The sequence below is a fragment of the Dermacentor variabilis genome, unplaced genomic scaffold (genome assembly GCF_050947875.1).
Source record: "Dermacentor variabilis isolate Ectoservices unplaced genomic scaffold, ASM5094787v1 scaffold_12, whole genome shotgun sequence".
Classification (NCBI taxonomy): domain Eukaryota; kingdom Metazoa; phylum Arthropoda; class Arachnida; order Ixodida; family Ixodidae; genus Dermacentor; species Dermacentor variabilis.
Genome location: NW_027460280.1, coordinates 29258025 through 29282290, shown reverse-complemented (window position 1 = coordinate 29282290; position 24266 = coordinate 29258025). Strand labels below are relative to the sequence as shown.

Genomic DNA, 24266 nt, shown 5'->3' with positions numbered 1-24266 from the left:
CTGTGTTGGTTGGTATATTCTGGAAGTTGAATGAAACAGCCCAATAAACAGAATGAATATAAGAATGGCCAAGCAATGTGCTGTACTTCTCTATTCTTGTCTCCATCCTGTTTTACAGCAAAACTGTTACAGAGGCCCTTCGGTTCCATCAACTCACGAATCTCCCACCACAAGAAATGTTTTGAATCTTTCAAGCACAAGCGAAGTTAGACATAGTTATCGGGCCAATCAGCTGCTGTCTATTCCCTTTCATTTCCACTAGCACACTGTAAGCTACACAGGGGAGACGGCAAGGGGCACAAGGGAGCAATAACTTACTGGCCCCGCTAAAGGCTGAATGCAAGATGGTTCGTGGCGGTACCCCACAGCAGCTCTGGTGTCTACACTACACTTTTCATTTCAGAGGCCACATGCAGCAAGCACAGCAAAGCACAACTGTCATGTTTATACCAGCAGTGCAGAGATGAAATGGTTTGTCGGTCTTTTAGCGACTGCAGACTTATCTATTTTTTTTATTTAACTCAGTTGAGCAATAATTGTATTACTGAGACTGTCCTCGCAATCACAAAATCATCCAATGACTCTTGTAGGTCCAGCTGCTTGTGATGACGCTACATGGCGGCATCGCGAAGAAGAAAGCAAGTGATTTTTCACTGCTTTTGACACAAGATTACAAATTCTCTGCTGCATGCAGTCCAATAATGTTTGGATCACATGTTCACGGAAGCCTAAGATCAGCAACATTTTCTTACTATGTTTGAAAAGTATTTCAGGGCCCCTTTAAGTTCCACAATATTATGTTTTTTATGTAGTGGCGGCATGGTCAGTATCAAATGTCATTCGAAAAAAAGCCAGCAACACAGCCTGCATCGGAGCCCCTGAACAGCCGGATGACCATGGTGAGAATGTGCAGTGTGTGTCAAGTCAATGATGGATCATCAATAAGAACAGCTAACAATGTAGCTTGTATTGCAGCCGCAAAGTGACGTTATGTCCAGGCCAGCAGAACACAGCCAGCATCAGTAAAGCTGGTGCAGGATACAGGAACATGCATTGGTAATGGCAGAGACTATAGAAGTGCTAAGCTGAGATGTAGTGAAAGTTTGGAAGGCTCATATAAGGAGAAGGAATTGCACTGGATATATTGAAGCACTTTCAGATGCTCGCGTAGATTTTTGGCAGTGATAAAGCAGAGCTCAAGAACTTCTCAAGGGTGTGAAAACTACCATATATTGCTTCATTGTCTTTGATGTATAAGTTACTCAGACATGCATATATCAGTGAAGGGTTATGCACTGTTTTCAATGTTCATAAAATTTCATTTTTTCTTCCCCAGCTTTTCATAATATGCCATCATTCGAAAACTATATGTATGGTTCATCCTGTATATTCAACAAATATATTACATAAGAAAACCTGTCTTGAGAAAGGATTCTGAATATATATCAAGGTTTAAAATAATATTCTCTGAATACATGGCAGCATAGGTGTGTGTGTGTGTGTGTGTGTGTGTGTGTGTGTGTGTGTGTGTGTGTGTGTGTGTGTGTGTGTGTGTGTGTGTGTGTGTGTGTGTGTGTGTGTGTGTGTGTGTGTGTGTGTGTGTGTGTGTGTGTGTGTGTGTGTGTGTGTGTGTGTGTGTGTGTGTGTGTGTGTGTGTGTGTGTGTGTGTGTGTGTGTGTGTGTGTATATCATCAGCCTGGTTATGCTCATCTCATCCGCCCACCTAACTTTCTGCCGCCCTCTGCTATGCTTCCCTTCCCTTGGAATCCATTCTGTAACTCTTAATGACCATCAGTTATCTTCCCTCCTCATCACGCGTCCTGCCCGTGCCCCCCCCCTCCATTTCTTTTTCTTGATTTCAACTAAGATATCATTAACTCGCGTGTGTTCCCTCACCCAATCTGCTCTTTTCTTATCCCTTAACGCTACACCTACCATTCTTCTTTCCATAGCTCATTGCGTCGTCCTCAATTTACGTAGAACCCTTTTCGTAAGCCTCCAGGTTTCTGCCCCGTACGTGAGTAGTGGTAAGACACAGCTGTTATAAACTTTTCTCTTGAGGGATAATGGCAACCTGCTGTTGATGATCTGAGCATGCCTGCCAAACGCACCCCAGCCCATTCTTATTCTTCTGATTATTTCAGTCTCATGATCCGGATCCGCAGTCACTACCTGTCCTAAGTAGATGTATTCCCTTACCACTTCCAGTGCCTCACTACCTATCTTAAACTGTTGTTCTCTTCCGAGACTGTTAAACATTACTTTAGTTTTCTGCAGATTAATTTTTAGACCCACCCTTCGGCTTTGCCTTTCCAGGTCAGTGAGCATGCATTGCAGTTGGTCCCCTGAGTTACTAAGCAAGGCAATATCATCAGCGAATCGCAAGTTACTAAGGTATTCTCCATTAACTGTTATCCCCAATTCTTCCCAATCCAGGTCTCTGAATACCTCCTGTAAACACGCTGTGAATAGCATTGGAGAGATCGTATCTCCCTGCCTGATGCCTTTCTTTATTGGGATTTTGTTGCTTTCTTTATGGAGGACTACGGTGGCTGTGGAGCCGCTATAGATATCTTTCAGTATTTTTACATACGGCTCGTGTACACCCTGATTCCGTAATGCCTCCATGACTGCTGAGGTTTCGACTGAATCAAACGCTTTCTCATAATCTATGAAAGCTATATATAAAGGTTGGTTATATTCCGCGCATTTTTCTATCACCAGATTGATAGTGTGAATATGGTCTATTGTTGAGTAGCCTTTGCGGAATCCTGCCTGGTCCTTTGGCTGACGGAAGACTAAGGTGTTCCTGATTCTGTTTGCAATTACCTTAGTAAATACTTTGTAGGCAACGGACAGTAAGCTGATCGGTCTATAATTTCTCAAATCTTTGGCGTCCCCTTTCTTATAGATTAGGATTATATTAGTGTTTTTCCAAGATTCTGGTACGCACGAAGTCATGAGGCATTGTGTATACAGAGTGGCCAGTTTCTCTAGAACAATCTGCCCACCATCCTTCAACAAATCTGCTGTTACCTGATTCTCCCCAGCTGCCTTCCCCCTTTGCATAGCTCCCAAGGCTTTCTTTACTTCTTCCGGCGTTACCTGTGGGATTTCGAATTCCTCTAGACTAGTCTCTCTACCATTATTGTCGTGGGTGCCACTGGTACTGTATAAATCTCTACAGAACTCCTCAGCCACTTGAACTATCTCATCCATATTAGTAATGATATTGGCGGCTTTGGCTTTTAACGCATACATCTGATTCTTGCCTATTCTTAGTTTCTTCTTTACTGCTTTTAGGCTTCCTCCATTCCTGAGAGCATGTTCAATTCTATCCATATTATACTTTCTTATGTCAGCTGTCTTACGCTTGTTGATTAACTTCGAAAGTTCTGCCAGTTCTATTATAGTTGTAGGGTTAGAGGCTTTCATACATTGGCGTTTCTTGATCAGATCTTTCGTCTCCTGCGATAGCGTACTGGTATCCTGCCTAACGGAGTTACCGCCGACTTCTATTGCACACTCCTTAATGATGGCCACAAGGCTGTTGTTCATTGCTTCAACACTAAGGTCCTCTTCCTGAGTTAAAGCCGAATGCCTGTTCTGTAGCTTGATCTGGAATTCCTCTATTTTTCCTCTTACTGCTAACTCATTGATCGGCTTCTAATGTAGAAGTTTCTTCCGTTCCCTCCACAGGTCTAGGCTAATTCGAGTTCTTACCATCCTATGGTCACTGCAGCGCACCTTGCTGAGCACGTCCACATCTTGTATGATGCCAGGGTTAGCGCAGAGTATGAAGTCTATTTCATTTCTAGTCTCGCCGTTCGGGCTCCTCCACATCCACTTTCGGCTATCCCGCTTGCGGAAGAAGGTATTCATTATCCGCATATTATTCTGTTCCGCAAACTCTACTAATAACTCTCCCCTGCTGTTCCTAGTGCCTATGCCATATTCCCCCACTGCCTTGTCTCCAGCCTGCTTCTTGCCTACCTTCGCATTGAAGTCGCCCACCAGTATAGTGTATTTTGTTTTGACTCTGCCCATCGCAGATTCCACGCCTTCATAGAAGCTTTCGACTTCCTGGTCATCATGACTGGATGTAGGGGCGTAGACCTGTACAACCTTCATTTTGTACCTCTTATTAAGTTTCACAACAAGACCTGCCACCCTCTCGTTAATGCTATAGAATTCCTGTATGTTACCAGCTATATTCTTATTAATCCGGAATCCGACACCTAGTTCTCGTCTCCCCGCTAAGCCCTGGTAGCACAGGACGTGCCTGCTTTTTAGTACTGTATATGCTTCTTTTGGCCTCCTAACTTCACTGAGCCCTATTATATCCCATTTATTGCCCCCTAATTCCTCCAATAGCACTGCTAGACTCGCCTCACTAGATAATGTTCTAGCGTTAAACGTTGCCAGGTTCATATTCCAATGGCGGCCTGTCCAGAATGTTCAATGTTCAATGTTCATAAAATTTCATTTTTTCTTTCCCAGATTTTTCATGCCATCATTCGAAAACTATATGTATGGCTCATCCCGTATATTCAACAAATATATTACATAACATATATATGTATATATATATATATAACATTTAATAACAGTTGCACTTGAAGAAAATGCATGTGACCTCAAAGAATTGTTCACTGAAGTGACGGCCTTATAAGAGTTTATGCAAGATCTCAGGAAGAGAGAGTTCAATTTCACAGCCCAACTCTTCTCACCCCACTAAAAATCTAGAGTCTCTTGGAGGTGCAATCTTCCTTCGTGTAATTGTCGTACACTTCGCTATCACTAATACTGCTTCACCTTTCCGGAGAAGCTGCAGGCTCTCTCTCTCTCTTCCTCTTCTTTTTTTCTGTGAGTACGAGTATTGACCCATTTCGCGGCAATCGCATGGGTGCCACTACGTTTTATCACGTGGTGACGCATCCACTGCTTGCCTCAGCTGTCTCCATCGCCTCCTCGTTTACAATGGTTGGGCCTGACACCTGGTGCGGCTCAGCAAACCTCTGTATTGGCGGATATCGCGGACGGTGACTCGGTGAATGACACGAAGCTTTGGCCACAGTTTAAGCGGACATGTAAGCACTTTCTGCGCTCATTACGCCTTGTCGAAACGGCACAAGCAGCATATACAGTGCGTATAGTAAATGCGGCGCTAGAAATGTATTCTGAGCTGTCCAAACTTTATGCTTTTAAATTAAATCAGGATTTGAATGTATTGCTCTTCATTCTTTATTTGGAAAACACTTTGAAGCAGTGACTTGTCACGTTGCTGACTCGGTAAAGTTCCTTGGTGTGGTCACTATCTGATTGTCTATTTTCTGTCTAATTGCTCGCAAGTGTGCCTAGTTTTGATAGATTTGTTCTTGCTGAGCACAAGGGCTTGGAACATAGATGGTTTGTACTTTGTAACAGCTTGTAGCAAAGACATATTATCAGTAGTCACTCGCTTATTCTGTGGACTGCCATGAAACATCCAGCCTCAAACATTGATGTGCTGTTGGTGCACTCGGCGCCACCGGTGTTTCGGCACATTTAGTGAAGTGTGCACACATTTACTTATTCGTGATATGTTGGCGATACAGTGGGCGCAGGTTTGCGTGTGAGGTGGGCCAGATGTGTGTAGATAATGTGCGACAAGTTTACTATGCCAGGAAGCGGCACTGCTCCCTTTGTCACTGTGTAACAAGCGATACCCCTTGCCGACGTTCTGGGGTTGAAGTACCTTGTTTGGAAGTTACAAGTACAGCTCTGGCGGTGGAGTCCCGTTAACCGAGGGGCCCGATTTTTATTAGTCATATCATGAGAAGCCAACAAACACCAACACCAAGGACAACATAGGGGAAATTACTTGTCTTTAATAAATGGAATGAAGAAACAATAAATTATTGGAAATTAAAGTGGATGAAAAAACAACTTGCCGCAGGTGGGAACCGAACCCACAACCTTCGCCAAGGTTGTGGGTTCGGTTCGGTGTTTGGGTTCTGACACATAAAAGTCACTGAAGTCTGCAGGGGCAGCCACCGCTGGTGCTTTTAATGCGCTTGTCCTACTATTGTCAGTATTTGCAGAAATGAAATGAAATTATGAATTAAATGCCGTATACATCTGCACCAACAACGATGCAGTAAACTATTAACCACAATAAAATTTTAGGTGAAAAGGTTGAGGCAAGGAAAAAGAAACTTCAAATGATGTGGGTGACAAAACTGTGGTAATGACACTTTAGGTGTGTGTGTGCGGGGGGGGGGGGGGGGGGGAGAGTAGCCTTCGGCATCGCCAGGGGGAGGGGTGCAGAGCCCCCCCTCAGAAAACTCCGGAGGGGGCCCGAGCCTCGGAGCCCCTCCCGTAATCGGTGTCTATGCATGGCAGAAGAAAGTATGTCAATTACAAAATACTAGTAATATATGCCTGAATGCCCAAAATCAGCCTGATGTGGTGAAATAAGCAGGCAAACAGGGAGGCATTACTCATTCCCAGGAAGCACAGCAAAAGAACCTGTAGCATGGACAAGTAGGACTCATCCTTCTGAGATGCTGGTATAAACTGGCAAGATAAATACAGTTTGGGATTGCACTGCACTGCCACATTGCCATTTGGTGACATGGCATTTTTCTCCGTATGAAACTCATCTTGGTTGTTAGGTACATATAAAACTCCATGTTACTATTTAGTGCAATCGCCGTTTTCTAATTTGCCTGCTGCCAAGCTTTTCGTTAGGGTTGGCACATGGTTATAATTTTCTCAAGGAACAAGCTCCCATAACTTTCTTGGCCATAATGTTTTATTTCTTCTCTCTTTTTCTAGGCTGTGTGAAAACTAAATTGAAGGTGTAAAAGAAAGGAAATGGAGTATGATTTCAGAAAGGTAGCTCATATCGGAGAAGAAAACATTGTGTCTGTGACTGCACGAAAATGTGGTACAAAAGTAGTGGCAACAATGCGCTGCATTAGCTAAAAGTTCCACTTTGGACCTACATTCACTGTTTCATGACTTCATTTTCTTAATTTATCCTCTTCAGAATTCTGAAATATTCTGTAAACAACCCTCAGTACATAATAAGTATATACCATGTGACAGCAGTAACTTGGCACACGGTAATGGTGACAATGATGATTACATTTTTGCTACCTGTTATGACAGTCAAGTCTTAAATGAGTATGTCTCAAGTGCACAAAAATTTGTGTAAAAAAATCAAAAGCAAAAAAACAAGCACTGAAGGTTGAAGTACATTTCCAAGCTAAGAGGACATTGCAAGACTCCCTGCAATAAATACAATAGCCCATCTTCAACAATTTTCGTTACCATAAGCTGGTGTGCTTGTCATTTTCTACCGCACACACAGACAATGAACACAGTAGGCAGTATGAGAAATCAGCAGAAAATTACGCAACCATTCATTCTCTCCTGGAAAAGGGCATGAGCATAACAAACATTGTCAATGGCAATCTTCACATGGTATGATTTTCAACACCACTGTATAGATAACCAACACTAGTCTAAGGTGCAAATTTTTTTCTTTGGTATTCTTTCCTTCCTTCCTTCCTTCCTTCCTTCCTTTTTTTTTTTTGCCCCTCATGCTAGTGTCACGTGCCCATGTATCCCACTAACACTGGGCACATTAATGTCTTTTTTCTGACTGTACAACAAGTGTAAAGACATTAAACAGCTGCTACATACAATTACCAAAGGGCAAGCAATGTTTTTTTACCCAGAGATACATACTCTGACAAAACTGCCTACTTACCCACCTGTGCAACTTGCACGCATGTTTAACACAAGAAAGGCACTGCAGGCACAACATGTGTCATGCCCCACAGGTTTTAATTATACATGTGCAAGGTTACTGAACAGTGGCAAATCTAGTTGTTGCTTATTTGTTGAGGTAAGCTTTGCTTGATAGTGAAGCATATTTTTTCTAGCTGTACCACAAGTGAAATGAGAATACTAGCTTTTTTTCAAAGTTGTTTTGAAGTCATACAAGCAGGCTTAAGAATATCAAACCAAAGATGTCACCAAAGATTGACACCCAAAAATCTGACACAGAGTTACATGAAGTAAATTTAATACATTACAAAAATGACACAACAGTGATGCAGCATGACAAGGCAGCTTCACTAGAGGATTGGTTGCATTTTAACATTGAAGACAATCAATGTGTTTGTGAAGAGAATGGGCGCATTCTACTTACAGGTCCCACAAACCCCAACAGCCCAGATCGAACAAAGGTCTGGTCAGTCACTGGTCTTCCATCCTGGTGAAGAGGTTGCATCTTGAAAAAAAAAAAAAAGCCATATTGAGGTGCACAATGCACTTAAGCAGAATAAAAGCTCAATAAATTGCATGAAACATTCTTTAAGGCTCTTTACGGTTTTCCCATAGCACTGTTGTGGAATGTAAATGCTATATGTTAATAAACACTCTCAGTAAGACCCTGACTCAAAGTACTGTTTCTGACAGTCTACAAAAGACAGTTGAAGTCTATTGAAATGACCACAAAAGATCCATTGTTTGGGCTTAGTCATCCAGGCTTTGCTTAAGCTTATAGCTTTTAAGCATAGTAATAGCCAACATTAGCACACTTCCTTGTACAGAAACAGTGCCTCACGAGCTAAAGAAAAATGTCGGTAGGCAAGGAGCGCATTCATCGGCTCAAAATAAAATTACGAAAACATTGTTTGAGAGATGCAAACAAAACTATACAAAAAGCAATAATACCTCTTATAACATACAGTACTTAATATTAGACACACCAAGCATTGATTGGATTTGCATAAACACTGATATCTTTTGTCTCATGAAACAAAGCATATAGCATAACAAAACACATACTTAAAGTAGAATGTAGTCAGAATGACGCTGAATTAAGCTAACCCACAGATTTGTATTCTCAACACAGCTAAGCAAGAAGACACATAAAAAATGCTCATATTGTTTTTTTTTTATGTGTGTCTTCGTTGTTTGTGCTGTGTTAGAAAAAAAAATAGTTATAATTGTTAGTATGAAGACACAAAAAGCAGAAAGTGCAGCTGATTACATTTCTTAGTCAGCTCATCAGTAAAACCATATATGGGCTGGGGAACGTAATGGACTGGGTCTTACCAGTCTTTCTTCTCTTTCCCCATTATAGTTTCAAGAACACGCAGTGTTCCCCTCATCTTACCTCCTTACTTCCTCAAACTATTGAGATGAAACAGACATTATATTTAGTTGAGCTCAAACGCCAAAAAATTGTTACATTTCATAAAATTCTGTTCAGGTGTTATGCAACGTCCAAAAGAAAAAAAAATATATTTAAAAAAATATAAGCAGACTTGAGCAATTTTTCCGTCTTTGAAATGATCAAGCAGAAGGCACCCACAGTGGACACCACCGTCTTCTCAATAACCTTTCTTTACACTATAGTAGTGGTTACTCCGACCTCCGTAACATTACACGCACCAAAACCACTACCATATTTTCTGGCGCATAAGTTGTATTTCTTTTTCTGAATTTTTAATCGGTACATATTATAGAACGATGCGATTTATAGACTTAAAAAAAAAAAACTGCCGTCAAAATCAGATTGCATGCTATCTCTGGCAGTTGCTACGGATTGTGTGTGGGGTACGGGGTTCTTCTCGTGATCGAGTTGCCAAGCGCCTAGCGAGAAGGATGGAGCAGCAATGCAAGTGGCAGCAGGCCGACCGCAAGTTGACCGACTTTGAAGTCATCACATCTGCAGACCACCGCTGCGCAAACTGCGCTGTTGCTACCAGAGTACAAGCCGCCACCCCTCCATTCCACGCTGCCTTCCCGCTTTCCTTCCTTGTGCGCAATTTGGCCCACCATCAAACACTTTCACTCGCACATACAGCATACAGCGCATGGGGATGATGTTATCACTCTTGGACTTTATACGGAACATCGCGGCGACCACGATGGCAGAAATAGACTTGGAGTGTCCATATCATTGCTATAGCAATTCTATAGGAATGGCACCGATACGATTGTGCCTCATCTGCGTCCACGAAGTGAAACGTCACTGTATTTTTTTTAGATCGCTTACCAAATAACAGGTGCATCTTATACACCAGTGCAACTTTTATACAATTCTTTCCAGAAAAGCTGCTGTTTTGAGGGGGGTGCGACTTATACAAAGGTGCGACTTATAGACCAGAAAATAAGGTACTAGCAGAGCCCACGTGGTGCAGAAAACTTTATACAAATTTCCAAGCGTGAAAGTTGCATGATGGCTCAGTGGTTAGAGTACATTACCACTGGGGCATGAGTTCGATCCCTAATGGCAGTGATGGGCAATGTGTCGCTTTGCTTCACCATACGCTGAAATTGAGGATGGGCAGGTGGCCTGACAATGGTAACATGCTAACATAGGCAGCATTACTGAAAGGATGGATGGACGTGAAAGACAGATAAGACCAGTGCGTTGTCATGGAATGAAAACAAAAACGAAATATGAAAGAAAAGCTATATTTTTGACGGCAGCAAAAACATTATTTTTATTCATTATTTTGTTTGAAAGTGAAACCGAAATATTTTTATCGGTTTTCAGTTTGAGGGAAAGTCGGCAATCCGAAACAACCAACGTCAGGCAATGTCAGCATTAATGCGTATCTCAGGGGTCTGCAAAAGCGCACATCTCAGGCAGGGATAGTGCGAGCGATAGCCAATGGAGCACTCCACTAATCTAAGCCTGCCGCTCGGTGCACTAGCAGATTGGCACCGTAGCGAAACCCAGGGCTTGCACGCTGAAGGGCTTATCATTTTGCTTTTTGCGGGTACAATGCTTTGTTGCCAAAGTTTTGTATCGCATTTATGTTCATTTAAGGTAATTCTATCGGAACAGCAGTCTCACATTTCGGCAGGTACATTCAATGACGTGCTGCTTCTGAGGTCATGCTCAGTGCCTTGACTCAAGGCACTGAGCATTATCTCAGAATTCGTAATTCATTTATTGAGAAAAATAAATACTATGTTTTTATCGTTACATTGCTTCAAAAATTTTGGGATGCAAACAAAAATTATTATGAACCGTTACGGATCATTATTTTTTTCTCGTTCTGGAGCAGTATCAGAATGAAACTTGTTTCACGGGATGAAACTAAAACCAGAACGAAAAACATTTCGTTCCGACACCCTCCATAAGACCCAGTTCTGTGCTTTTATTTTGATGGCTGTTGCAATAAATAACACTTCTTGAGGGTGCTCTTGATATGTGCAATGTATAAATCAAAGATCTTCGATAACTGGAATTCTATACACTGTAGAGACAAAACATTCTATTTATTTACAGGGTGTCCTAACTATCATGCACCGAGATTTCAAAATATGCAAATGCCACATAGTTGGACAGACTAAGGTAATGTTGTCTGCCATCACTTGGAGATACCAGATTGTTTCTTGCATTCTTCTTAATCACATAATTAGTCTTAATTAATTGATCAACTTCTAAAATATTATAATTAGATTAAAAGTGTCAATCAGAAAATTGTAGAGCATAAAGACAAACTCTCAATACAGCTTTCTGTTGGTCAATACATGCTACATAAAAGTGTTCTTCCGAGCATGAAAAAAGCTCATGAATACACGTAAAGTGCCTCAAGCGGCCAGTCACGCGGCAATGTTGCGTGTATTCGCAGGCTGCTTTCATGCTTGGAAAAACACTTTTAGTAGCACATATTGGGCAACAGAAAGCTGTATTGCGAATTTTTCATGTTGCTCTACAATTTTCTCAGTGACACTTTTCATCTTATAATAGTTGAGGAGCTGATTAATTAATTAAAACTAATTATGTAGTTAGGCAGATTGCAAAAGTAATCCAAGTATCTCCAAGTGACAGCAAACAACATTACCTTGGTTCTGTCCAGCTATGTAGCATTTGCATATTTTTAAATCTTGGTGCATGATAGTTAGGACACCCCGTATACAGAGAAAACTGCATCTGAAGTTGGGCTCATGGGACATATATCACAACTATTTAGGTTGCACTGACCAGGATACCAGGTACACTAAAGCTCATTAGCACTATGAACATAGCTGATATATACATATGTATGTATATATTTTTTTATGTGGCTTTATAGTCATCACTCACCTAAACATATGAGCAGCAATGAAAACATGTTCTATGGATTTTTCAATGCAGAAGTAAAACTTGAAAGCAAAGAAAAGGTTTTTTTGAAAACATTCCAACTGTGTAAATACAGGCAGGCGTGCAATGGTACATTGTTTCACAGCACCAGAAAACAGTTAACAGAGGTATGCAATAAGTTTTTCTCACCTTGAAGATGTTGTTTGAAAGGCCTTGGAGGCCCCAGTAAGCATAGCCACACGTCGACGCACTCACACAAATTTCACCCACTTCATCTGTTTTGCAGAGATACGGGGCATCATTGATCTTCACAACTGCAGCCACAGCTAAAGAGTGAGAAGGGAAAAAATTCATAAATCTAGTCTTGCATTAATGAAAATAGCAAAGCTCATCTCACTGTTCAATTACATATGGTTTCCTCAGAGGTGTCAGAGGTCTGCAGCCCAGTGCACCCCTTTCCTTCACCCTGCTCCCCAACCTGATTTGCTGCAGTTTGCAATAAGACCAACAAAAGTTTCTTACAGCATACAGCAGTGGCATACAGCAGTATACAACAAGTGAAGCAACCAAATTAACTTTAAAGCCAATTCACAAGTCACCCCTTCACATATCAACACCCAAGACTAACCACTGCAATGCCACTGTGTTGCCACTATGCAGTAACTACTAATCATGAAACTACACCAACTTAGGGAGCACAGCAAATGATGGGAATGAAAAGGCAAGAAGGGGAAAGTAAGTGCTAACTTCTGTGTAAATCTTACTCAGCAGTGAGTAACTCTTATTTAAAAGGACTATGGATGTCAATAACACTCTTGCATCCTATCACGCACAGCCCTATCAGTGGTAGCTATTGCATACACCATATTGCTAAACAAAACACTAACTATATTTTTATAACAGCACACTTCATGTACTAAATATCACCTTGCTTAATTTCAGCCAGGTCCATAAATAAGTCCAACTGATTGGCATCATAAGCCCAAACAATGACTACCAAAATGGGCAACACTCACACTCAAAGAAGTGAACTGCTAGACATTCATTTTAACCAATTAGCGTATTGCTATTACACTCCATGGATTTGTGTGCTGCCTCTGGGCATTCATAAATGTCTCTGGGCATCAGTCAACTTGAGTAGCTGCCGCTGTCTGTAACACCCATATAGAATGACAGTGCAAAAGCTGTCTGATTACACAAGAACGAGCAGACCATTTCTTTCTTTATTGAACGAAAGAATGTTGACCTGCCACACCCATGTTTTACCGGACATACCTTGTGCTGTTCTCAAAAGATGGAATTCCTTGAATTCTTATGTGCATACAGCATCAAACTATAAGTTCAACGAATATTTTAGTTGAACATGCATTCTTAAATCAATTAGTCAAAGTGTAATGAAGTAGACGCGCCCCACGTTTTGGATAGCAGCTCAGAGACGATGACAACGACCCCTGCTGTGATTTGCGAGAGAGCTCGGGCTGTTCGCTGCTGCTAGGCTGCTGTCTATCTGTTGTTTCTCGCCTTCATTTAAACATCGTTACAATTGGTGGAGATTGCTGGACTCCCTCAAGTCACCCTGGAGCTCCGCAATCGTGTGTTGCCCACCGTCATCATGACTGATGTGACGCACGCACCGACTGTACCCATGGCTGCCCCTGTCACTTGCGCCGGCGTTCTTCGTCAGCGCGACCTGGCCATCTTTTGCGGTACCAGAGAACATGACGTTGAAGACTGGCTGTCCTCCTATGAACGTGTAAGTGCTCACAATAAGTGGGACGACCAGTCTAAACTGAATAACATCATATTTTATCTTGCCGGTGTCGCAAATCTCTGGTTTAAGAACCATGAATCTGACATTTCTAGTCGGTCCGCATTCAAGACACATTTCGCCGAAGTGTTTGGCCGTCCCGCTGTCCGCAAGCTACGCGCCGAACAGCGTGGAGCACAGCAACCAGGCAAGAGCTTCCCCAGGTATATTGGGGATGTCTAGGATCTCTGTAGCCGTATTAATCCAACGATGGCGGAGGACGAGAAGATCAACCATATTCTGAAGGGTATTGAGGGCGACGTGTTTCAAATGCTGCTGGCCAAGAACTCCAACCAGCGTCGCCGTACTCTTCAACCTGTGTCAGAGTTTCGACGAATTGCGTCGCCAACGTAACATCGCTCGCCAAAACGCCCCACAGGCTGATTCGGTCTCGGCCATTGCTGCGGGCCATACCGATCCTTCTGCTCTCGTCCTTCAGCTCAAGGATTTCATACGCGAGGAAGTGGCCCGCCAGCTGTCACTACTCCCTCACAGTGAGGAGACTGCCCCAACACCGACTCCAGCCATGCAACAAGCCATCCATGCCCAAATATCTGACGCACTTACCCCTGTTCGCCCGCCAGCTCCTGTGACGCTGTGACGCTCTCCTATGTTGACTACCTGCCGCTATTTGCGTCTGCGACGGCACCGGTCTCTTATGCCGACTACCTGTTGCGGGTCACTCCTCCACTGCTCAACTATGCTGCCACTGTCGCACGGCCACCCCCAGTGTCATATTCCGTCCCACCTCCAATGCACCGGGTTCCCCCTGCTCCCATTCCACGACAGTCACCCCAGCCTCCTCGTCGAGCTGACACGTGGCGCACGCCAGACAACAGGCCTATTTGCTTCGCCTGTGACATCGCTGGTCACGTTGCGTGCATTTGTCATCGTAACATGTCCTCGCGCCGTGACGCCTTTGACCAGTTTCCCTCCACACCAAAACATCCCACCGACGTACGCTGCCAAGACGCCGCTGACTCGCCACTGAGAACCTTCGATCGCGACCGCCGTTCAGACACTCGCTGTTCTCCTTCTCCACGTCGATGGTCGCTGTCACCTATGTGTCGTCGGCCCCCTACTGCCGAGGGAAACTGACTAGCGCAGTCCTGGAGGCAAGAACTGCAAGCTCATAGAACTTTCTAAGGTCTCAATTTTCACCACAGAATGTCATTGACGTCGAGGGAATGTCGAGAATGTCGAGGGAGCATCCGGCCAAGCGCTTATCGGTACCAGGGCCGCCATTTCTGTCATCCACGAAAATTTTGTCGCAAGCTAAAAAAAGTCATGACCTCTCCATCTGGGATGGCACTCTGCACTGCTAGCGCACAACGCATTCATCCTACAGCTGTATGCACAGCCCGTGTAGTCATCCAAGACATTTTGTACATCATAGAGTTTTTTGTGTTGCCCTCTTGTTCTCATGATCTCATCCTCGGGTGGGACTTCCTGTCACGTCATAGTGCCATAATCGATTGTTCTCAAGCGGAAGTGACCCTTTCGCCGCTATGTGAGTCCCCGTTGGTCGGCGCCGACCTCACTGTTCACAAGGTCTTCGTTGATGATGATACTGATCTACCTCCGGAGACGTCGGTGCTTGTGACTTTGTCATGTACTGCCATGCCAGACTCAACTGTGGCATTTACGCCATCTGACATGCTTGCTCACTGCAAGGACTTAGTTCTCCCATTCGCCGTCCTCACAGTTAGGTCTGAATCCGCTTTGATACCCATCTGTAATCCGCACCGGTATTCAGTGACCATACTGTGCGGTGATGCCTTAGGATTTGTGCAAGCTGTCACGTGTGTTGAAGACCTTGACGTTCACGATGGCACCACCCATTTACATCTGGACGCCATAACTTCCATCTCCTCAACACCGCCCTTAGCAGTTTTTGACAACGGCATCGCCGCAGACCTTTCACCGTCTCATGGCACTAAACTTCTTGCTCTACTGAACGACTTATTTTCCTCGTTCGACTGCAACAAACCATCCTTGGGTCGCATGACAAGTGTCTCTCATACTATCGACATCGGTTCCCATGCCCCCTTGCAACAGCGTGCATATCGCGTTTCCACAGAAGAGCGCCGAGTTATCACAGAACAAGTGGACGACATGCTGCAGCACAGCATCATTCAGCCTTCTCAAAGCCCTTGGTCATCACCTGTCGTTCTTGTGTGGAAGAAAGATGGCACAATTTGGTTTTGTATCGATTATCGCCACGTAAACAGGTTCACAAGATAAGACGTCTACCTACTGCCTTGGATCGACGATGCTCTTGACTGTCTGCAAGGTGCCGAATACTTCTCGTCTTTAGATCTCCGCTCCGGCTATTGACAGGTTCCCATGGCTGAGGCTGACTGCCGAAAAGCTTTCATCATTCCCAATGGCCTGTACGAGTTTAACGTTATGCCTTTCGGGCTCTGCAATGCTCCCGCTACCTTCGAGCACGATTGATGCCATCCTTCGCGGACACAAGTGGAAGACTTGTTTATGTTACCTGGATGACATAGTTACATTTATTTCAGCGTCACTTAAAGAACAGTACAGTCAACGACTGAATTTTCGGACGCCCATATTTTCGGACATGCCTGATATTTCGGACGTCTTCGCAGCACCACCACGAGCCCCATAGAATTAATGTATAAGGACATCTGAAGTTTCGGATGCTCGAACCCCCCGCCGTCCAATTTTCCGGACTTTTTGACACGACGGAAGGTCCTTTGGCTCCTCGTCTAACGCCCTTGCGAAGGAAATCGACTTGCAACCGAAGCATATCACCGCTTTGAACCACAACTAGTCGAATCTAAGTGTCACACACCAATTTGGTCTGGCCACGCTGGCTATTTTCATCGCCGCACTTCCACCTCCGGCGGAGTTTCCGGAGCGGCGCCATTTCATTTGTTTGTGCAGGCCATGTTATGGCTAGCGTGGTGTGTGGTTGTGCTGTTGTGCTCTGCGACGTTAGGCCTAGGTGCTTCGACGCTCGTCAGCGAACTCCACTGTTCAACTTGAGGATTTCGCTTGCCTTCGATGGCCCCCACTCCGTCTTCGTCGTCCTCGCCCATGGCATCAAAGCACGGAAAGCAGTACCGTCGGTTAACGATGAAGAAGAAAGCCGCCATTATTAAGCAAGTCGTGAGCGGCCAATCGCAGGCTGACATGAGCAAGGAGTTGGGCATTTCTAAGCAAACAGTTTTGGATGTCCTCAAGAACAAGGGCAAGATCTTGGAAGAAGCCGAAAAACCATCTGGTGCCCAAAAAAATAATGCAAGCCAAGGTGTTCATCCAAAGCTTGAGGAAGCTCTCGTCGTGTGGCTTAATTCGATGATAGCAAAGCAGTTGCCGGTCTCGGGCTGCATCTTGAAAGAAAAGGCGGAAACTCTCACGGTTCAAATGGACATTGAAGATTTTAAATTTAGTGATGGATGGTTGAGGAACTTTAAACATCGGAATGACCTCAAGTTTAAGAAGATGTGCGGTGAGAGCGGCGCCGTCGACAGTGCAGTTATTGAGCAGTACTGCAACGGAAAACTTCAGTCTTTGTTGCAGCAGTTCTCTGCTGACAACGTTTTCAACTGCGACGAAACTGGTTTGTTTTATAAGATGTTGCCAGAAAGAACGCTTGCTTTTTCTGGTGACCCATGCCATGGTGGCAAGCACAGTAAAGAACGGCTGTCCGTTCTCGTCGGCAACAACATGTCTGGCAGCAAGAAGCTTCCCTTGTTAGTAATCGGGAAGTCAAAGAACCCGAGGTGCTCTAAAGGGGTAACGCTGCCAGTGTTGTACGAAGCCAACAAAAAGGCATGGGTGACTCAGCAGTTGTTCGAAAGTTACGTCCGCAGGTTGGACAGGAAGTTTGAGCTTCAGAACAGACGTGCCATGCTCTTCATTGACAACTGCGCCGCTCATGGTCACATCAAGAATTTGAAGGCTGTCCAGCTGGAATTCATTGCCACCCAACACCACTGCAGTCCTCCAACCAATGGACCAAGACGTCATCCGCAATCTGAAACTTTTGTACCGTTCACGGGTACTAAACCGCATGGTGCTGTGTGCGGAAAACGGCAAAGGCTACAACGTTGATCTTCGGTGTTGTAATGCTTGCGGATGCATGGAAGGCAGTGAGGCAAGACACGATTCGCAACTGTTTTCACCACGCGGGCTTCATACTCGCCACAGAGGAACCAGACTTGCCTGAAAGCAACAACACGATTGATGTGTGCCCGCCCATGGACGACGTGATCAACGACCTCCGCTCTGCTGGGGTTTCCATACCCACAGAAATAACTTTTGAACAGTTTGTTGACGCTGACAATGACAGCAACAGCAACAACAGCATGCAACCGGAACGCCATCCAAACAACAATCGGCAAGTTCTTCAAGCCACTGCAGCAATAACACCGGCTGCCCGACGATGCATATGTACATAATAAACCAGCAGTCGGCTGCATACAGAGTTCTTGAACGCCTCTTTTTATAGCCACTTCACTGATGCTTCGGCAGGGTTTCAGAAGCCTGGTACTTCGCCCTTTACCTCTAGATCCGAGAAAAAAAGAAAAAAGGTGAGTTTTTTTTTTTTTTTGCATGCATTCATTTTTTCGGACTGCCTGAATTTTCTGACGTTTTTATGTTCCCTAGAGGGTCCGAAAAATCGGTCGTTGACTGTAATCCAGAGAACACACACAAAAGAAGCCATGGAAGGGTGGGTTTGACAGTGCTCTACTTGCAACATGGCAGACTTGCAATGTATAACAATAAATACAGCAAATGAGGCACAGCATCTACAATAAAGAAAATGTGGGTGCTAACCATAGATCTCACCTAGAAAACCTATAGTACCCATGTGGCATTAACTGCACTGTTCTGGCACTCAGCCACCATTTAACAGAAGTTATTAAAAGCACTATAGCCAGTTACATGCTAAGAATGGAATGGAAAAGGCACCTCAAAAATAATCTCTACACATGAACCAGTCAGTTAACTATGCCGATTTTCCTCACTCTTCCTTCTCTTTGTAATCCCGTGCCTTCACCAAGCAATACGGTAGCACTTAGAGGAGAGGGGATGTGGTACTGGGGATAAAAATAGCTGGTGAGGGGGTCAATTGCATTTTTTTGGCAATGACATGTGACCTTGATGTTAATAAGGAGTCTTCGGAAGCAACACCACAACAAATGCTTCTTCTGATCTGCCTCCACAGTCCTTCCTGAGTTTAAGTGTGCCTAAAGCATGTTCATCACTTGCTGCTTAATCAATGTGGTGTGTTCTCTTCATATCTGAGTAAGCTGTAAGGGAGCAATTTTTGGAGCATAGAAGGATGGACAGTGGGTGCAGAACACTTTTCTGACCAGAGTTGTTCCTGAATTCTTAAGTCTGTGACTGACTATATATTGTTTCTATGTTGCAAGAACCCTCGTTAGTTTTTTTTGAAATGCAATAAGCATCAGCGATGTCTTGACGATTAAAAGAAAAGCACAGCAAGGCACAGCCTTTATCCATTTCCTACTGAAGGAGCATGGCACACACCTCCAGGCAAGATGTGACCACAGTCCTGTAGTGTGAGCGAAGTGAGACTGTTTTCCATATCGACACGGATGACACCATAGCTGAGGGCTGCCATGGAAAGAACACCGCGGCCACTGGCGCCAGCACCCACACGTCCTGGCCGCCGCACAGCCACCGTTAGGGCCTCAGGTGAGGCTGCACACGGGCAGACTGCATCTGGGTGCAGCCCCCGACTGTGGAACACACTGATGAACTGGTCACACGAGGACAGAGACCCTGTGTGGGAGGAAGCACATGTTCAACTCTAGACATGATGCACAGAACCAGGACGAGCAATGGATAAATTTCACTAAAAGTGTCGTCCCACACTACTGCTGCAGACACTGCCAGCAGTTTCTTGCCTACTGTTAGGCAATTATAGCAGGAAGTGCATGTTTCTCATTAAATGACAAACAAGCTCAAAAATATATCTTTTTTCTATTTTCCATTGGCTCACACTATCAAAAAGAAATGAATTTCCCAAAGTGTTCAACTGAACATGCATGAAGACCACCAGGGAAAAATTAATAACTGAAACTCATGATGCAAATATATAGCCTCCATATTCAACCTACTGTTGCCTCATGCAGAAGTGAAGCAATGAGATCTACTGGGATGGTGGTACTGGTACGAGTCATACCATTGAGAACCACTGAGAAACATACAGCACTAAGAAAACCAACTAAAGTAAAAAAACACACAATTCAAACACCAGAGAGATCTTTCTTCCCCACCTTCATTTTTGTTTGTTTGTTGTCAGCTTACATTATTAGCACTATGAAACATGTTCCTTATGTTAAGTAAGCCACAAGCACATGGAGAAAGTTGCTGCTGGCTTTAACTTGGCCAACAAATACCTCAGTCTTGCAAGCATTCCTCTAATAAGAACAAGTGGGAAGGCACATAAATATCTACCTACCATGCTTTTACCCTTAGGTCAGTGAAAAGAAGTTTAGTACAAGGTAGAGATGGCACTTCATTGGTTTAGTTGAACAAGAGTTTATACTTTAAAGTCTATAGTGTATTCAATGCTGAGTTACTTTTAATGCTTTGCTTACATTGGACACAACATAGTAGCTAGGAATTTAACTAAGTTGATATATATCGGGAAATGCTACAGTGTATTCCTGGAAGGCAAACAGGCAAAGAAAGTACCAGTGCAACATTTTGATATCAAAACACATCATTATCCGAACCTCATAGTTTATGTCAACATATTTTTGTTTGAATATTGACAATGAAGATATTTAAAAACTTTACCAGCACTGTAGCACGATGCCTTCTCAAAATAAATTTTTACTGCCACCTTCACAATGGAACAGCTGTCTGCAGACCCATGCCTCCTACTCTTTTAACTAATAAATATGAAAAACAGCTGGGGCCTTTTTTGTAAAACAAATTGTAGCTTTTATTAAGGGAGACAATCAAGCAGTCATGTCTTTGGCATAGCCCCTTCAGGCACTAAATAATTACATTGAAAATTTGCTTTGAACAATTCTTGTATTTTTAGCATCAATGAAAATATACAGCACCAGAAAAAATTAAGAATTTGAATTTTCTTGCCAGTTTTGTCACATCTACAAATGTGGGCTCCATGTCTTGACTCTCAAAACTGGTTCAGGTTAGGGTTGGTAATATTGATGAATGATTAATCGATTATTCAATTGAATGTATCCCGCAATACAATTAATCTTCATTGATGCCCACCTTTCATTTAATCGACTTAATCGATTAGACCTGCTCGATTAATCGTTTTCAAGAGTTTGACAGAAGTGGCACGAAAATTGTGAAATTGTAGTGGAATGGCGGCAAAGGAGCAGCGACTGTGCGGCTGTGGTAGAGTGACTGTCGACTGTTTTTCCGAGCCCCGAGTGATGCCAAGCCAAGCGCTTCCCATCTCTTTCCCCACACCATACACGCCATCCCGCCAATCGAAGTTGGAGGCTTGAAATGCCTTCGCAATTCAAGGCGTACTATAGCAACCCTGTCATTGATCGTCATGCCACTCCCAGTCCACTACAGATGTAGCACAGCATGTGCGCTGGTTTGGAGCATGTATTTGACAAAGTGATGGAGTTCGTGTTGATTCCAGCAAATCTATAGTGTCCAAGCGTCTATTCTCGCATGCTGGTTGTGTGGCCATTCAAAGAAAGTGTCAGTTTCACCTGAACATACTAGTTAGTTGACATTCCTTTGCTCTGCAGAAAACAGCAGGTGGTTTAAAATCCTAAACCAGTAAATTTATTTTCCTCTGTGCATATTGCAATTTCTTGCATATTTCAGTTGGACGTCAGCTTACACTTTTGTCATTTTTCTTACTTTTTTGTTCAATTGTACTATACAAGGACTCACTAGTGCCATGTATCGTATTTAATTCCACTAAGTACCATTTTATAACGTACATTGTTAATATTTTCAAAGGCCACTAGTGCAAGCTATAATATTTAGTCTCTAACAAGTTAAAGTTTACACTTTATCAAGCATTTATACACTTGTGTTTCAAACTTGGTTCCATCTCTGAAACAATAAAATAGGGTCCTACAAAAGTATATAACTGTGTTTCAACCTTTTTAATAGTGCCTGGCAAGAATTTTGATTAATCAATTAACTAATGAAAAGCCCTGCATCCAAAGTGATTATTCGATTAGAGGCTAAAATGATCAATGATTAATCGTTAATCGAATAAAAGAATTAATCGACCATCCCTACTTCAGGTGTGGAAACACAATAGACTATGTTTCATGTACAGTGTACATAGAGAAAACCCAGCTATTTGAGACATTTTCTTCATGAAAATAATTACTGTCAAAAATAATGAAAGAGGAGATCTAATTACATGACCACATACCGACACCTTGAATGAATGCCCAGACACAAACGTTCCAACCCTTTCTTGCATTTTGCGCATATTCTCGCGAGAGGAAAGTCAAGAGAAATTAGGTGGCAGCAAACGGCACCGGCAGCAACCACCAATGCCGTTTAAGTCATCTTCTACATCCAACCAGTCTGAAAATGGGCACCTGATCTGATGATGACGATTATGGAATGAACATGCAATACATTCATGGCAATATTCCCTCCCCTGAAAATGCATTGTCCTGATGCTAACACACGATTGAGTCAGGTCACAAAAACGGTAAGTGGGGAAGAAAAAGAAATAAAGCATGGAAAGAAGTACACAAGTAGTACCAACACGAGAGTACAGAACAGGTAAGCTATTGTGAGTAATAGGGCTTCATCCAAACAATGTGCACGATTTCAGGCACAGGCTTATGATGGGAGTGCCATGAAGAGACTGCTGGGATCACTCTGTAGTTGACATTGTTTAGGCATTGCAAAACTATGTATGGACCAAAGTAGCGGCATAGGAGTTTTTCGGAGCGGCCTCGTCAATGTATGGGGCTCCACACCCAGATGTGATCCCAAGGGCTGTACACGACCTCTCTGTGGCAAAAGTGGGCATCGGTGGGCATCGTAGCTTTGCCTACACTGAATACGCAGTCATGCAAGCTGATGAGCTTCTTCTGCCCGCTTGGCAAAGGAGTCCGCATCCGGAAGAGCAGCTGTACATGTTTCAGGCAATAGCATTACATTTAACGTGGTGGTAACTTCACATCCGTACAGTAAGCGAAAAGGGCTGAATGTGTATTATAAGCGAATGCTATGTGCTGAAGCACACAGTCCCAGTCCTTGTGGTCATCGGCGACGTACATGGACAGCATGTCAGCAATTGTCTTGTTTAAGTGCTAAGTTAGGCCATTGGTTTGCAGATGGTACACAGCAGCTCTTCGGTGTGCAGTGCTACTTCGTTGCATTGGCTGTGCTGTAAAGGTTGTGCCGCAATCTGTGATGACTACAGCTGGTGCGCCATGGCAAAGAACGATGTTATGAATGAAGAAGAGTGCAATGTTGGATGCAGTGGCTTGCTGAAGTGCCTTAGTTTTGCAGTAGCAGGTAAGATAGTCAGCAGTAACCACAATCCATTGGTTGGCAGCTGAAGACGTGGGAAATGGACCTAGGTCATTCAAGTTTTTAGGCATAATCTTGATGAGGACACTGTACATATTGTACATGAAAAGGTTCATTTGTCTAACAGCTTGAGGTTCTTTGTGTTGATGAGCGACTACTTCAAATGTGTGAAAGAAACTTACATGGGTTCGATCCATCAGCCACAAGCAGAAGCCGAAGCGAGCTCAGGTTGACATCTTTGTGGTCCTTGGTTGCCAGCAGACCCCAGTGCAGGTCTCTCGATTTGCACACAGCAACATTGGCTAGAGAAATGGCAGCAGTAAATACGCAAGACAATGTTTTTGTTAAGGGGATGGGGGCAGCGTAACTAAATGTGACCATTATAAAGAAATGTAAATATTTAGGCCCAGAAAAACCTTCAGAACTGAAATATAAAGTAAACAGTACCTCAGAAAGAAAGGAAAATTGGGCAAGTTCGCAGGGGACGACTGTAAAAACTGCAGCATGAAAAACAAAGTGCAGGAAGAAAAGAAAATGCAACACTCATGTGTAGCCGCGTTTACATGAATGCAACAGTGTCGCATCGCATCGCATTTCTAGTGCATCGCATTCATGTAAACAGCGATAATGCACTAGGAAGGCGCATGCATCGCATTAATGCGCCAGGCAAGGGTAGATTTACGGGCGCGAGTCGACTCTCGCGGAGCATGTGAATGCAGGATGGTCGCATTAGGAATTCTGGGAAGTAATTAGCTGCGGGACTGCCGCGCTGGTGAAGCTGCAAGACAGCAACGCCCAAAGCAGAAGCAAAATGGCATCCCCCATGGCAACTTTGCTTGC

General features: G+C 43.6%; 1 protein-coding gene across 4 annotated transcripts in view; it reads right to left on the bottom strand.

Moving 5' to 3' along the window:
* Window positions 1-24266, bottom strand: part of DIP2 (disco-interacting protein 2) — a 199222-nt gene that overhangs the window by 67218 nt on the left and 107738 nt on the right. For all 4 annotated transcript variants that reach the window (XM_075677225.1, XM_075677224.1, XM_075677227.1 and 1 more), the window contains 4 exons: window positions 23609-23728; window positions 19440-19694; window positions 12293-12429; window positions 8204-8284 (listed from right to left, as the gene is read on the bottom strand). In XM_075677225.1, the coding sequence (XP_075533340.1) occupies window positions 8204-8284; window positions 12293-12429; window positions 19440-19694; window positions 23609-23728 (593 nt within the window). The remainder of the gene's footprint in view (window positions 1-8203; window positions 8285-12292; window positions 12430-19439; window positions 19695-23608; window positions 23729-24266) is intronic.